Genomic DNA, 17,613 nt, shown 5'->3' on the forward strand with positions numbered 1-17,613 from the left:
AAATGAAATTTTGTCTTGTTTTCAGCCTAAATATCAAAAAAGTCTTAAATTAAGAAGGATTTTCTAGACAAGTAAAAATAATTTTCTTGTTTTCAGAGTTTTTGAGTTTGAGTTTTTGCTTAGAACAAGCAAAATAATCTGCCAATGGGGTAAGAAAAATAATCTTAATTCAAACAAAAACAAGAATATTTTTTCTTACCCCTTTGGCATATTATTTTGCTTGTTTCAAGCAAAAACACTTAATTTTAACTAGTTTTTTTTTCTGAAAACAAGACAATAATTTTTACTTTTAAATATGCATATAATACTCAAAGGTTCTCAAAAAATTCTCTGTGTAGCGTTTTTCATATATTATTAATATTTATGTAAAAATATTGGTCTTTATTTTAGTGTACTGTTATTTGTGAACCTGGAGCACAAAACCAGTCATAAATGTCAGTTTTTTGAAAATTGAGATTTATAAAGCACCCAAAAGCTGAATAAATATGCTTTCCATTGATGCATGGGTTGTTAAGATACTATTTAAGAATCTAGAATCTGAGGGTGCAAAAAAATCTAAATATTGAGAAAATCACCTTTAAAGTTGTCCAAATGAAGTTCTTAGCAATGCATATTACTAATCAAAAATTAAGTTTTGAAAAATATCTTCATGGAACCTGATCAATAGTTAATATCCTAATGATTTTTGGCATAAAAGAAAAATGGTACATTTTGACCCATACAATGTATTTTTGGCTATTGCTACAAATAAGCCCATGGTTTTGTGGTCCAGGGTCACATATTAATGCATATAAATAATATTAATTATTTGGATCAGTATTTATTTAGTAAATTTATGTGGAAAATATTATTACATTTTTTTTGCCCCTAGTAAAAAGAAAAAGTACTAAAATGTATTTGAAATACATTTCTTTCATGCTTAGTCTGCTACTAATACAGTTACATATTTATGTGCTTAATAATAAACTGTATTTCAGTCTGCTAACACTGCAAAAATGCTTTTCTTACGTAGATTTTTTTGTCTTGTTTTCAGCCAAAATATCTAGAAATTCTTAAATCAAGAAGGTTTTTCTAGATGAGAAAAAAATGGTCTTGTTTTCAGAAAAAAATTGACAAAATTAAGAAAAATAATCTTGTTTTCTGTTTGAAATAAGATATTTTTTCTTACCCCATTGGCAGACTATTTTGCTTGCTCTAAGCAAAAACTCACTTAATTTTGACTTGTTTTTTCTTTTTCTTTTTTTCCTGAAAACAAGAAAATATTTTTTACTTGTCTAGAAAATCTTTCTTGATTTAAGATTTATTTGATATTTTGGCTGGAAACGAGACAAAAAATCTAAGAAAAGCTTTTTTTGCAGTATTGAAACTCAAGATGTACCGAAGTATATTTTATTGTTCAGTTTCACTTTAAATATCTTGCTTATTATCAGTGTTATTAAAACACATTGTAGGTATAATATAAAGAAACATGCATTGTGCAACAAAGAAATACTCCAAATTATGTTTAGTTATCATTTTACACCAGTAAGTCTTGAGTGACATGTCAGTAAATTTGTAAATAGATGTGAACTATACGTAGTATGAAATATTGATAATTGTCTATATCAAATGTTTTTTGAGTCTACATGTTAGAGGGTTACTTTACAACAGCTGTTAAACACTGTGGTGTATGTGTCTTTAACCCTGAGGACCAGAAAAAGGTGGGTGGCAATTTCGTCAGATAATGTTCAGAGCCGCCCAGAACTGGCTGAAGTCACAAGACGGTCCTCCATTGCTGTGTTCAAAAAGCCCTTACTTACTTCAAAAAACAAACAACAGCTTATTTACACACAACAATACGCGTCAACATACGTGTGAAAATGAATTGCTCTAGAATGAATCCACTGTATTTTACAGATCTTCTCAACAGTGAGCACTAAATGATTAGATTCTGTGTTTCTTTAAGAAATTGGCACTCCATAGTGGATATTTGTAAACGAGTTTTTAAAAAAGTAGTTCTGTCTGCTTTTGGACATCTGTTAATGTTGATTTATTGGTGCGTTCTCTGTGTCATTTGTCAAAGGAACTTGCACAAAATATTGCGTAGGAGTACGTGGGTGTTTTTATTTTGTTTTTCTTCTCTATCTTTCTCCCTCCCTGTCCTTTCCTCCTAGTCTCTCCTCTGTTTCACTCTTTCTCATTCCTGCATTATCAGCCTCAACAAATTTGACTGGCTGGATAGGTTATTTCAACATATATATATATATATATATATATATATAGACTGTAAAAAATGCTTTTCTTACTTAGATTGTTTGTCTTGTTTCCAGCCAAAATATCAAAACATTCTTAAATCGAGAAGGATTTTCTAAATGTGTAAAAAAATGTTTTCTTGTTTTCAGAAAAGTCATAATTAAGTGAGTTTTTGCCTAGAAAAGCTAAATAATCTGGAAATGGGGTAAGCAAAAAAAAAAAAAAAAAATTATTTCATACAGAAAGCAAAAACTCACTTAATTATGACTTGTTTTTTTCTGTAAACGAGAAAACATTTGTTACACATTTAGAAAATCCTTCTCGATTTAAGAATTTTTAGATATTTTGGCTGGAAACGACAATGAATCTAAGTAAGAAAAGTATTTTTTGCAGTGTTTTCTTACTTAGATTGTTATTTATAAATATCTAAAAATTCTTAAATCAAGAAGGATTTTCTAGATGAGTAAAATGTTTTAAAAAAAAGTCAAAATTAAGTGCATTTTTGCTTGAAACAAGCAACATAATCTTGTTTTCTGTTTAAAATAAAATATATTTTTGCTTACCCCATTGGTGGATTATTTAGCTTGTTCTAAGCAAAAACTCACTTAATTTTGACGTGTTTTTATCTGAAAACAAGAAAATATTTTTTACTCATCTAGAAAATCTTTCTTGATTGAAGAATTTCTAGATATTTTGGCTGGAAACAAGACGAAAATCTAAGTAAGAAAAGCAGTTTTTGCTGTGTTTATTTATCATAAACAGTCTTTTGATAAAAAAGGTAATTGTGACTTTTTATCTCACAATTCTGACTTTTTTTCTCACAATTGCGTCATGTAAACTTGCAATTCTGAATAAAAAAAGACAATTGCATTATATAAAGTCGCAATTGCGAGTTATAAAGTCAGAATTGTGTTATGCAAACTCAGAATTCTGAAAAATAAAGTCACAATTCTGAGAAATTTTAACTTTTAAACTTTAAAATTGTAACTTAATTTTGACTTGTTTTTTTCTGAAAACAAGAAAATATTTTTTAGTCGTCTAGAAAATCTTTCTTGATTTAAGAATTTTTAGATGTTTTGGCTGGAAACAAGACAAAAGTCTAAGTCAGAAGTATTTTTTGCAGTGTATATCTATCATAAACATGTCTTTTAATCTATAGTGGCACACGTTCTGTATTTCAGGAAACTTTTTTGTTTTTAGACAGGTTTGTGGGACAAAATAGATCTTATTATCTGAAAAAAAAACTAACCGTTAGAACTTAATTTAAAATGTCTGAATGTCATTATAGAAAATGCCAAACCATTGCAAATTAAGTATATATCTATATAGCTTTTTCTTTTTTGTGTAATTTGTGAATGCTAATTAATGGGTCAGCGCACACAGACAAAGAAGCACTGTTCTGTCTGAAGACAGCAGGACATTTTTGCTTGTGTTATCCTGTAGATAACTCAGCTGAATGAAGTGTAATTGCATCTGTTGCATTTGGTGAAATACGTCTTTTTACTTTTACAGGGGAAGGTTCATTTGGAGATGAAGCTGAATGAACTGATCACAGAGAATGGCTCCATCTGTCAACAGCTTGTGGTTCAGTAAGTGATGCTTGTCAGTGCATGTGTTTATTTGAGCTCAACATGAATCGGCATTCTGTACTTTCGTAACATTGCATACTTAAAAGTGAAACGGGATATTGAATTTAGAGGTCAGGGTTTGGCTATTGGTTATTTTTCTCCATTGTTAGCTATTCATAAGTAGCCATGCATGCTGTATGTTTTATTGTATTATAGTAGGTGTCATGATCATTTTTCTGTGACTTCCGTCTCTGCATGCTCTGCATTTATTTTTACACTGCCATATTTTTGAATATTTATGTGGACAGAGGTTTTGAGTATTTTATTAGGATTGCATCAAAAAGTTTTTATAAACCTGTTCTAAACTAAACACGCATTTTTCGCAAACAAGCTAACAAGCATTTTTCCATCCATGAAAGTAAAATCTTGCCATTGCGAGTTCTAAAGTCAGAATTGCATGATATATATACTCAAAATTGTGAGTTATATAATCAGAATTGCATTATACAAACTTACAATTCTGAGAAATAAAAAAAGTTGCAATTGCATGATATATACTCACAATTGTGAGTTTTAAAGTAAAAATTGCATGATATATACTCACAATTGTGAGTTTAAAGTAAAAAATGCATGATATATACTCACAATTGTGAGTTTAAAGTAAAAATTGCATGATATATACTCACAATTGTGAGTTTAAAGTAAAAAATGCATGATATATACTCACAATTGTGAGTTTAAAGTAAAAATTGCATGATATATACTCACAATTGTGAGTTTAAAATAAAAAGTGCATGATATATACTCACAATTGTGAGTTTAAAGTAAAAATTGCATGATATATACTCACAATTGTGAGTTTAAAGTAAAAATTGCATGATATATACTCACAATTGTGAGTTTTAAAGTAAAAAATGCATGATATATATTCACAATTGTGAGTTTTAAAGTAAAAATTGCATGATATATACTCACAATTGTGAGTTTTAAAGTAAAAAATGCATGATATATACTCTATTGTGAGTTATATAGTCAGAATTGTGTTATACAAACTTGCAATTTTGAGAAATAAAGTTGCAATTGCATGATATATATACTCACAATTATGAGTTTTAAAGTAAAAATTGCATGATATATATACTCACAATTATGAGTTTTAAAGTAAAAATTGCATGATATATACTCACAATTGTGAGTTTAAAGTAAAAAAATGCATGATATATACTCACAATTGTGAGTTTTAAAGTAAAAATTGCATGATATATACTCACAATTGTGAGTTTAAAGTAAAAATTGCATGATATATATTCACAATTGTGAGTTTTAAAGTAAAAAATGCATGATATAATCTCACAATTGTGAGTTTTAAAGTAAAAATTGCATGATATATACTCACAATTGTGAGTTATATAGTCAGAATTGTGTTATACAAACTTGCAATTTTGAGAAATAAAGTTGCAATTGCATGATATATACTCACAATTATGAGTTTTAAAGTACAAATTGCATGATATATACTCACAATTTTGAGTTTTAAAGTAAAAATTGCATGGTATGTACTCACAATTGTGAGTTATATAGTCAAAATTGTGTTATACAAACTTACAATTTTGAGAAATAAAGTTGCAATTGCATGATATATACTCACAATTGTGAGTTTTAAAGTACAAATTGCATGATATATACTCACAATTTTGAGTTTTAAAGTAAAAATTGCATGGTATGTACTCACAATTGTGAGTTATATAGTCAAAATTGTGTTATACAAACTTACAATTTTGAGAAATAAAGTTGCAATTGCATGATATATACTCACAATTGTGAGTTTTAAAGTAAAAATTGCATGATATATACTCAAAATTTTGAGTTTTAAAGTAAAAATTGCATGATATATACTCACAATTATGAGTTTTAAAGTAAAAATTGCATTATATATATACTCACAATTGTGAGTTTTAAAGTAAAAATTGCATGATATATACTCACAATTGTGAGTTATATAGTCAGAATTGTGTTATACAAACTTACAATTCTGAGAAATAAAGTTGCAATTGCATGATATATACTCACAATTGTGAGTTTTAAAGTTAAAATTGCATGATATATACTCACAACTTTGAGTTTTAAAGTAAAAATTGCATGATATGCTCACAATTGAGTTTTAAAGTAAAAATTGCATGATATATACTCACAATTGTGAGTTATACAGTCAGAATTGTGTTATACAAACTTGCAATTTTGAGAAATAAAGTTGCAATTGCATGATATATACTCACAATTATAAGTTTTAAAGTAAAAATTGCATGATATATACTCACAATTGTGAGTTTTAAAGTAAAAATTGCATGATATATACTCACAATTATGAGTTTTAAAGTAAAAATTGCATTATATATATACTCACAATTGTGAGTTTTAAAGTAAAAATTGCATGATATATACTCACAATTGTGAGTTATATAGTCAGAATTGTATTATACAAACTTACAATTCTGAGAAATAAAGTTGCAATTGCATGATATATACTCACAATTTTGAGTTTTAAAGTAAAAATTGCATGATATATACTCACAATTGTGAGTTATATAGTCAGAATTGTATTATACAAACTTACAATTCTGAGAAATAAAGTTGCAATTGCATGATATATACTCACAATTGTGAGTTTTAAAGTTAAAATTGCATGATATATACTCACAACTTTGAGTTTTAAAGTAAAAATTGCATGATATATACTCACAATTGTGAGTTATATAGTCAGAATTGTATTATACAAACTTACAATTCTGAGAAATAAAGTTGCAATTGCATGATATATACTCACAATTGTGAGTTTTAAAGTAAAAATTGCATGATATATACTCACAATTGTGAGTTATATAGTCAGAATTGTATTATACAAACTTACAATTCTAAGAAATAAAGTTGCAATTGCATGATATATACTCACAATTGTGAGTTTTAAAGTTAAAATTGCATGATATATACTCACAACTTTGAGTTTTAAAGTAAAAATTGCATGATATATACTCACAATTGTGAGTTTTAAAGTAAAAATTGCATGATATATACTCACAATTGTGAGTTTTAAAGTAAAAATTGCATGATATATACTCACAATTGTGAGTTTTAAAGTAAAAATTGCATGATATATATACTCACAATTGTGAGTTATATAGTCAGAATTGTATTATACAAACTTACAATTCTGAGAAATAAAGTTGCAATTGCATGATATATACTCACAATTTTGAGTTTTAAAGTAAAAATTGCATGATATATACTCACAATTGTGAGTTATACAGTCAGAATTGTGTTATACAAACTTGCAATTTTGAGAAATAAAGTTGCAATTGCATGATATATACTCACAATTATAAGTTTTAAAGTAAAAATTGCATGATATATACTCACAATTGTGAGTTATATAGTCAGAATTGCATTATACAAACTTTGAATTCTGTGAAATTAAGTTGCTATTCCATGATAAAACTTGCAATTGCGAGTTATAAAGTCAGAATTCTGAAATATAAAGTTACAATTCAGAGAAATGAAGTCGGAACTGTGTGGAAAAAGTCAGAATTGCGAGTTTATATAATGCAATTCTGAAAAAAAAAAAATCTGAATTGTGAGATTCAACAAGTCGCAATAAACTTTTTTTATTTTTATTTTTTATTCAGTGGCGGAAACAGGCTTCCGTACCATACACCATATTGACAAAGTAAAACAGAATTGTCACAACTTTGTAAATTTATTAAAACTAAAAATCTGAAATAAGTACATTGCATAAGTATTCATACCCTCAATTCAGTACTTAGTTCAAGCACCGTTACAGCCTCACGTCTTTTTGGTGAGATGCAACAAGCTTTGCAACAGCATTCGGCAAATATCTGCCATTCTTCTCCTCACCTCTTCACCTCTCAAGCTCTGTCAGCTTGGATGGGGGCTGGCAGACATTTTCAGGTTTCTCCAGAAATGTTTGATGTGTTCAAGGCCAGGCCATGCCTGGGCCACTCACAGAGTTGTCTATAAGCCACTCTTGCTGTGTGCTTCATTGTCCTGTTGGAAGGAGAACCTTCTGCCCAGTCTGAGGTTCTGAATGCTCTAGACTAGGTTTTCAGCCAGGAGGCCAGCTCTAGGAAGAGTCCTGGTTGTTTCAAAATTCTTCCATTAATTATAATGGAGACTACATGCTTTTATGAACCTTCAGTGCAGCATTATTTTTTCAAACAATTTTGACAGCTAGAGTTTGAATAATTTTGGCTCATTTGAACATTCAGTCAATGTAAGTCTATGGGATTTTGATGATTTTTAAAATAGTTCATTGGTTCTAGCTTAAAAGCTCTAGAAGGAGAAGCATTCAGAAACTTGGCTAAAAAGAATAATACTAAAAAGCTTAAGCAGCAGATCTGTAGGTTAGCTCTCTCTAGAACCTGACTATAAAATTCTATTTTTACGATTTCTTTCTATGAAGCCTCTATTTATAATACTTTATAAGGGCATTATAATGAATGCATAATGCATTATAAAAAACCTTATAAAATGTTATATAATTTTATGAATAATCATAACAACAATTATAAATCATTATAATGATTAATGATTATTTGTAATGCTTATTTATAACACACAATGGACACCATATCTACTTAATTTATAATGGACTATATCATATTACATTTATTTTTTACATTATATTTTGTTTTATTTTGATTTTGATCCCCTTAGTCTATTGACTATAAGCAACTTTCCAACTACATGTCAATTAACACTTCTTATGGTGCGTTCACACCGGACGTGAATGAAGCGGCAAGCGCGAGTGATTTACATGTTAAGTCAATGCAAAGACACGAATAGCCATCCTGCGGTGCGCGAATGAAGCAAAACACGCGAATTGAGCGTTTCATGCGTTTGAAGAGTTCAAAAATCTGAACTTTGCCGAAAATTTGCGCCGCGTTAACCAATCAGGAGCTTGCTCTAGTAGTGAAGGAGGCAGAAATCCGAAACAATGGAGGACAAAATCACTGTTACTGTCTGTGGATACTCGGAGCTGTACGATACATCTTTGTACTTGTATAGAAACAGGAATAAAAAGGATCTTGCTTGGAAGAAAGCGAGTGAGGAGGTCGGACAATCTGGTAAATTAAAAAAAAAACACTCTTTACTCAATCTGACTTACATCTATATACATATTGAGACTACAAGCAAGCTAAAGCTGGCAAATTGAGCTAATTCACCTATTTTACAACTGCTTTCCCGCTGACGAGTGGCAGACGCCCCTCCCATGACGCGAATTTGCGTCTGTTGTGAAGTAAATGTCACGCGCGAATTTCACGCACGAATGAAGCTAGTAAACTTAAATGTTCAAGCGTCCAACTACGTGCGAATAGCGCGATTTATTCGCGCAAGTCGCGTCTGGTGTGAATGCACCATTAGAGTATTAGTAGACTTAGGTTAAGATTAGGCTAGGTAGAAGGTTCATGTACTTGCAAAGTTACTTATAATCAGTTTGTCTTTTGGGGAACTATCAAAATACAGTGTTAGCATATATTTAGCATACTACTATTAATAATTACTGCTAGCTGAGATGCGATTGCAGAATTACTTATCAACAGCTGTCTAATGGTGCATTCACACCAGACGCGACTTGCGCGAATAAATCGCGCTATTCGTGCGTAGTTGGACGCTTGAACATTAAAGTTTACTCGCGTCATTCGCGCGTGACATTTACTTCACAACAGATGCAAATTCGCGTCATGGGAGGGGCTTCTGCCACTCGTCAGCGGGAAAGCAGTTGTAAAATAGGTGAATTAGCTCAATTTGCCAGCTTTAGCTTGCTTTAGCTTGCTTTTAGTCTCAATATGTAAATATATGTAGGTCAGATTGAGTAAAGAGCGTTTTTTTTTTTTAAACTTACCAGATTGTCCGACCTCCTCACTCACTTTCTTCCAAGCAAGATCCTCTTTATTCCTGTTTCTATAAAAGTACAAAGATGTATCGTACAGCTCCGAGTAACCACAGACAGCAACGGTGATTTTGTCCTCTATTGTTGTTTCGGATTTCTGCCTCCTTCACTACTAGAGCAAGCTCCTGATTGGTTAACGCGGCGCAAATTTTCACCAAAGTTCAGATTTTTGAACTCTTCAAACGCTTGAAACACTCAATTTGCGCGTTTCACACCGCAGGATGGGTATTTGCGTCTTTGCATTGACTTAACATGTAAATCACTCGCGCTTGCCGCTTCATTCGCGTCCGGTGTGAACGCACCATAAAGGGTACCATCAAAATAATCAAACTGATCATATTACACATTCATCTGATCTGATACCTGATCTAATGGCTCTTTGAGAAATATCATTATTAATATTACTTATAAGTGGTCTTTGTATGCTTTAAGTAAAGTGACATGCGTAACACGGCAAGATATGAGACTTAAAATACGTTATGAGGAGGTAATCATACTCTTAAAAGCTATAACCACACATCAAAACTGTTCTTAATACTCATGAGATGTTACAACATATTATAAGTTTTTTTATAATGCATTATGCATTCATTATAATGTTTTAAGAATATGTTATAATGTATTCATAGAAAGTGTTACCAAAATTAAAAAATGGGAATCTAAAGGGTTCGGCTGAGTTTGGGAGATAATAAGATGCTGGTCTATAGGCTTATGTATCCATGCATGTTTTTCTGTATATTAAAAAGGCCTGCATAAACAAAGCACGTTTTGAAGTGGTCCTTTTTTGGTTTACTATTGTGGTTTCAGTGCACCTAATGTGAAACATTTCTGTAACATGTGGAAGGTGTGTTGATCGCTTCAGAGGTTTGTGTCGTCAGAGTACCTGTGAAGTTCCCGTTCGCACCTCTATCGGGTGTGTGTGTTTTCTTTAACGGTGAGAAAAATGGTTTGACTCGACACAGAGCTGTTGACGTGCGTCTGTGTGTTTCACGTTGGCCATCGCCGTTCATTCACACTCTCCCACAGAGCAGGCTGACGAAAGAGGAAGCGATGCCGTGACGGCAGGAAGTTCGTACTGCGCTGCTCCTGTGGTTTTGTTTTGCCGTCACACTGCTTTTTTCTTTCTTCGGTGCGCTCTCGCTCTCCGTCGTTCTTTCTCACCTTCCTTCGCCGCTTCATGGCTGTCACCATGACAACAACAAGTGTGAATTGCTTCCTGTCTTGGATAGCAGCGCTTCTGTTTTCAGCGCTCTTATCTGACACTTTCATTTATGCTTGTTCTTCTTTCATCCTCCTCGTATTCTCTCATTCATTCACATTCATTTGTAAATGTGACGCAGATTTCGGTGCTAGACAGTCACCTGCCCTATTGTGCCACTGCAGTGATCAAACTCAAACCTTTGGTTTCCTCTGATGAACTGAACATTGTTGTAAATTCAGCTGATTTGAATGTCACCAATGGAATGTTATATAACTCACTAAATATAGTTATGGTTTGATCAAATTTCAAGCTTTGGATTTGAAGGGAGAGGCCAAATAGATATATAAAAAATACAAATATCAGTGTACTAGTAGTGTACTTTTAAGTGTACTATTTCAATACCTATTTGAGACTAAATTGGCCCACTTTCTAGTATATAAAAGTATACTTTTAGGTATAACAGTAGTAAAGTTTGAGTAGTTTTCAGTTTGTACTGCAAGTATACTAAAAGTGAACTTATAGATATACTGATAGTTTACTAATTAAATACTTTTTATGCATTTTTAGTGCACTTTGAAGTACAGTCTCAGTAAACTACTAGTTTAGTAGTTTTATACTGCAAGTATACTTATAGGTTTTCTTTAAGTGAACTTTACATCATACTTTACCAAAAAGAAGTTTATTTTAAGTTTATTTTATTAAGTATACTTAAGTAAAGTTCAAGTATATTTTAAGTATACTTTATGTAGTAAGTATAAAAATATCAGTGTACTAGTAGTATACTTTTAAGTGTACTATTTCAATACTCCTTGGGACTAAATTGGCCCAGTTTCCAGTATATAAAAGTATACTTTTAAGTATAACAGTAGTAAACTACCTTTTTATGCATTTGTAGTACACTTTGAAGTATAGTCTCAGTAAACTACTAGTTTAGTAGTTTTATACTGCAAGTATGTTCATAGGTTTTCTTTAAGTGAACTTTACATCATACTTTACCAAAAAGTTTTTTTTATTAAGTATACTTATGTAAAGTTCAAGTATATTTTAAGTATACTTTATGAAGTATGTACACAAATATCAGTGTACTAGTAGTGTACTTTTAAGTGTACTGTTTCAATACTCCTTGGGACTAAATTGGCCTACTTTCTATTATATAAAAGTATACTTTTAAATAAAACAGTAGTAAACTTTGAGTAGTTTTCAGTTTGTGCTGCAAGTATACTAAAAGTGAACTTCTAGGTATACTGATAGTTTACTAATTAAATACATTTTATGCATTTTTAGTACACTTTGAAGTATAGCCTCAGTAAACTACTAGTTTAGTCGTTTTATACTGCAAGTATACTCAGGTTTTCTTGAAGTGAACTTTACATCATACTTTAAGTATACTACTATGTCCCTATTTTGGTATTAATTTGTATATATTTTGTTATATGAATATCTGAACATAACAAAACATCAAAAAAATCTAGCTTTGTGCATTCTTTTTCTTATAAACATTTGAATGTGGGTTACGTTTCATAAATAAAAAATAAATAACATTTTGAACAAAAAGACTATTGATGATAATCAAAACGTAGATGGAGTTGATCAACATCCCAAAGCTTGACAGTCATAATCAACATTTTATTCCATAACGTTACACAGTTTTCCATATCTATGGTTTTGATGCTGTTTTATGTCTGACGATTGTGTTAGATTACATGTGGAAGCATCTGTTGTTTCGGTTTCTTCTTCACTTGTGTTTTGGAAATTCTGTCCAGAAGATGTGCAATAGCGCCCCTAGCGTCTAACAATGAAAACACAGATTCTCAGAGCACAAGTAGAGATCATATATACTTTATCTTTTTCCTAAGTATAAATCAAGTATACTTAAATGTCATTGTCAAGTATATAAAACACATTTCTGAGAAATCCTATTTTGCCTTTTTTTTTAGTTTAAAAGAAGTATACTAATAGCACACTTGAACAAACGTCTTTTTCGTAAGGGTCACTTAAAAATTACGTCACATTTAAGAAGTAAAATGGGTTCAGAATGCTGATTCATGTAGACTTGAATGTTGTTTAATCACAGTATGAAGAGAGTCCTTTCATTAACACAGCTGTGCTTTTTGCAGGATAATTGCATGTCAAGGTTTGCCATTAATAAGTGGGCAGAACTGCGATCCGTACGCCACAGTGACACTCGTAGGGCCCGCCAGGTGGGTTTATAAACGCATAAAGTCATGTTGAAGGTGCTCCAAAATCACAAGGTTTACTGTAAACGATAAAACATGATGGTTTCTGAAGTATTGGTGAACAGTCAAAGTGCTCTATTGTGATTGTTTCTAAATCAGTCAGTCATAAGACCTCTGTTTCTGATCTAGACAGAAATGAGTACATAACATCCGCTCTGATTCAATAATAACATCCTGCTCTGTCTTTCTGTTTCTCTCTCTCTCTTTTCAGGTCTGACCAGAAAAAAACTAAAGTGAAGAAGAAAACCAGCGACCCTCAGTTTGATGAGACCTTTCATTTTGAGGTACACCCACATCCGTTTATTGAACATTAGTTAATGAAAGTTGATTTTGTGAGTCTCAATTATGTTTCTTAACCCTTCTAAATCAGGGTCGTAACCACAATAGACACCGAGGGGGGAAACACCCCCACCCCAGTCATTAGAAATGGCCAAATTGTCTCTCCTATCGTGTTACCTTTTTAATAAAAATTCAAGTTTGTCAAATAACTTGGATGTCCCCAATATTATAATATGTTAAATGAATGAAATGGACACTGAATAGAATAAATTATTATTATTAAACATTGTACAATAATCTACACTATTTTAATGATGCTGTGGGACAATGTGAGAGACATCTATCAAATTCAATAAATTATTATAAATGTTATTAACCCTCTATGGACATCTTAGAAATAGAATCGAGAAATAGGACTGGTTGTGGAGCTTAAGATGTTGTTTGGCATTTTGTGCAAAAGAAAAAACTATAAATTCACAATGTTTCACAGGTCACAAGGTCAAGCAGTTACAAAGGGAGGTCGCATTTTCACGTGGAGGAGGAGGACATAGAGAAACTAGAGATCAAGTGAGTTCTCTTCTCTTCTCTTCTCTTCTCTTCTCTTCTCTTCTCTTCTCTTCTCTTCTCTTCTCTTCTCTTCTCTTCTCTTCTCTTCTCTTCTGTTTTCTTTGATCTTCTGCTTCCGTTCACTAGATCCAGACTTTTGTTTTTTTGTTTTGTCTAAACAGCATATATATGGCAAGCTGTTTTAGCCTAAAATATACTAAGCATTACTCGTCGTAATTGCATTTTTACTAGTAACAATTCAATTAGAGAGCTCTATAATTCATTTTTTACTAGTAACAATTCCAATTAGAGAGCTCTACAAATGAATTTTTACTGGTCATATGTCTCCATTGACTACCATTCATTTTTAATTAGGGAGCTCTACAATTGAATTCTTAATAGTAACAATAACAGTTAGAGAGCTCTCTAAATCAATTTTTACTAGAAATAATTCCAATTACAGAGCTCTCTAATTCAGTTTTTGCTAGTACCAGTTCCGTTTAGAGAGCTCTCTAATTTAATTATTACTAGTAAAAATGCAATTACAGAGCTCTACAATAAAATTTTTATTAGTAAAAAATCACATTAAAGATATGTTTAATTGCAGAGCTCTGTAATTGAATTAAAGAGCTCTCTAAATGTAAATGTTACTAGTAAAAACTGAATTAGAGAGCTCTCTTATTGGAATTGTTACTAGTAAAAATTCTGTTGTAGAGTTCTGTAATTGTAATTGTAACTAGTAAAATGATTTAAAGAGCTCTCTAATTAGCATTGTTACTAATAGGAATTGGATTATAGAGCTCTCTTATTGAATTGTTACTAGTAAAAATGCAATTACGACGAGTAACGCTTAGTATATTTTAGGCTAAAATGGCTTGCCATAATTCTCTTCTCTTCTCTTCTCTTCTCTTCTCTTCTCTTCTCTTCTCTTCTCTTCTCTTCTCTTCTCTTCTCTTCTCTTCTCTTCTCTTTTGTTTTCTTTGATCTTCTGCTTCCTTTCACTAGATCCAGACTTTTGATTTTGTTATTGTTTTGTCTAAACAGCATTTATATGGCAAGCTGTTTTAGCCTAAAATATCTAAAATATAGTAAACATTACTCATCGTAATGGCATTTTTACTAGTAACAATTCAATTAGAGAGCTCTATAATTCAATTTTTACTACTAACAATGCCAATTAGAGAGCTCTACAAATAGATTTTTACTAGTAAAAAAACACATTAAAGATATGTTTAATTGCAGAACTCTGTAATTGAATTAAAGAGCTCTCTAATTCAGTTCTTACTAGTAACAATTGAATTAGAGAGCTCTGTAAATGGAATTCTTTCTAGTAAAAACTGAATTAGAGAGCTCTCATATTGGAATTATAGTAAATATTTAGTTGTAGAGTTCTGTAATTAAAAATGAATGGAAGTCAATGGAGACATATGACTAGTAAAATTGTATTTGTAGAGCTCTCTAATTGGAATTGTTACTATTAAGAATTGAATTACAGTGCTCTCTAACTATAATTATAACTAGTAGGAATTGGATTATAGAGCTCTCTAATTGAATTGTTACTTGTTAAAATGCATTTACGATGAGAAACGCTTAGTATATTTTAGGCTAAAACAGCTTGCCATATATATAACTGCTCATACTGACTGTTTGTGGATGATTATGGCAATAAGGGGTGAGTGCTAATTTGATTGGATGTCACAAATGTTTTGATGAATGTGGCTTTGATCTGATTTGACGCATAATGTGCCACTCTGAATTGTCCCATATAGCCCTCTGCAGAAGCTGACAGGTAAGAGTAAGAAGAGGTGAAACCACCAGACGGCACATTAGATCATGACACTAATGTGTGTGTGTGTTTATGCATGGTTTTGGTGTGTTGTTGGTTTTTATTTTCCACTCAAAGGCAATTTATTTGTGTGCATGTTTGATGTGAGATAAAGCTTCATTCGATAGTGGAGACAAAACTGACTAACCCACTTTGATGCGATTGCGTCTGTGCTCTGCGTGCTGATTTTCAGATTCAGTTTGACTGAAAATGGGAGAAGTTCAATCGTGTGTTGAGTTCATTGAAACAGAGTTTTTGTTTGTGTGTTCGGAAATGAACATTTAGCTAATGCGTACTCTCTTGTACTCTCCTATGCAGGGTGGAGCTGTGGAATAATGGTAACTTGGCACAGGACGTGTTCCTCGGAGAGACACGGGTATCTGTGAAAATCCTGAGAAATGACCATGTCCACAGAGCATGGTAAGAACTGATATACTTACTGTAGAAATGGGACTGGCCAATATATTGAATATTCAATTTGTCGGTAACAAAATTATGCAACTACATAAACCTTTTTAATGAGTGCTTATAATTGAAAGAAATTTGAAGGTAATTTTTTGTCAAGGTTATTAATCTATTTAAAAAAAACAGTAAGCTTACTAAAAAAAGAATGAAAAAAAAAGAAAAAAAATGTGTACCCCAAAAGACCCTAAAAATCCTTAATTTTAATACAGCAGTGTTAATTTAGTTGACAAATACTAAATAAAAAGTGTTTATAAACAAAGAATGCATGAAGCTAGAATTTTTGTTTACAAGCAGATACCCTGTTTTTGTTTTGTATGTTCAGATATTCATATAACAAAATATATACAAATTAATACCTAAATAGGGACATAGTAGTATACTTAAAGTATGATGTAAAGTTCACTTAAAGAAAGCTTACGAGTATACTTGCAGTATAAAACTACTAAACTAGTAGTTTACTGAGACTGTACTTCAAAGTGTACTAAAAATGCATAAAAAAGTATTTAATTAGTAAACTATCAGTATACCTATGAATTCACTTTTAGTATACTTGCAGTACAAATTGAAAACTACTCAAAGTTTACTACTGTTATACTTAAATTATACTTTTATATACTAGAAACTGGGCCAATTTAGTCCCAAGGAGTATTGAAATAGTGCACTTAAAAGTATACTACTAGTACACTGACATTTTTTATACTTACTACATGAAGTATACTTAAAATATACTTGAACTTTACTTAAGTATACTTAATAAAATAAACTTGAAGTATAGTTCTTTTTGGTAAGGGTAAAACTTAGACTGCTTGCCTAAGTAAGGGTAAAATCTGCATAGCTAAGTTAAGTAAATTTAACAAAGAAAATAAGTAACTTTAAACTTTGCCAGTAAAATTTTAGTAATTTTTACTTAGTCAAAGCTTTGATTTTACTCAGTATAGCACTGAATTAATGTAGATATCATGTAGATATCATATCGTAATATCAAACTCACTCGAACACACACAGGCTTCAATACTTGGTACACAGTTCACAATGTCGGTAACATTCTGTGGATTGTTTTTGAGTATGAATGTGTCATTTTAAGTAGAAAATGAACTCCAGATGTAACAACATTGCAATTTACTAAACCTAACAACCTAACCAAAGCAATGATAAACAGTGTAAAACACAGCTGTAAAACTGCAAAAAAAAATCAACCCTCTTAATTACTCATGTTCCAATGCATGATGGAAACACTAGTATCAGAAAAGTTGAGTATAGGATATTTACACTTTAATATCTACTAAAATTGAGTC

At 31.3% G+C, this 17,613-nt stretch overlaps 1 protein-coding gene across 1 annotated transcript in view; it reads left to right on the forward strand.

The window, feature by feature from the left end:
• Positions 1 to 17,613, forward strand: part of rasa2 (RAS p21 protein activator 2) — a 162,698-nt gene that overhangs the window by 29,659 nt on the left and 115,426 nt on the right. Inside the window, exons 5-9 of the mRNA XM_073850642.1 lie at positions 3,745 to 3,821; positions 13,084 to 13,167; positions 13,415 to 13,487; positions 13,973 to 14,049; positions 16,172 to 16,273. Coding sequence (XP_073706743.1) covers positions 3,745 to 3,821; positions 13,084 to 13,167; positions 13,415 to 13,487; positions 13,973 to 14,049; positions 16,172 to 16,273 — 413 coding nt within the window. The remainder of the gene's footprint in view (positions 1 to 3,744; positions 3,822 to 13,083; positions 13,168 to 13,414; positions 13,488 to 13,972; positions 14,050 to 16,171; positions 16,274 to 17,613) is intronic.

This window comes from Garra rufa, chromosome 11 (genome assembly GCF_049309525.1).
Source record: "Garra rufa chromosome 11, GarRuf1.0, whole genome shotgun sequence".
In the NCBI taxonomy this organism is placed as follows: domain Eukaryota; kingdom Metazoa; phylum Chordata; class Actinopteri; order Cypriniformes; family Cyprinidae; genus Garra; species Garra rufa.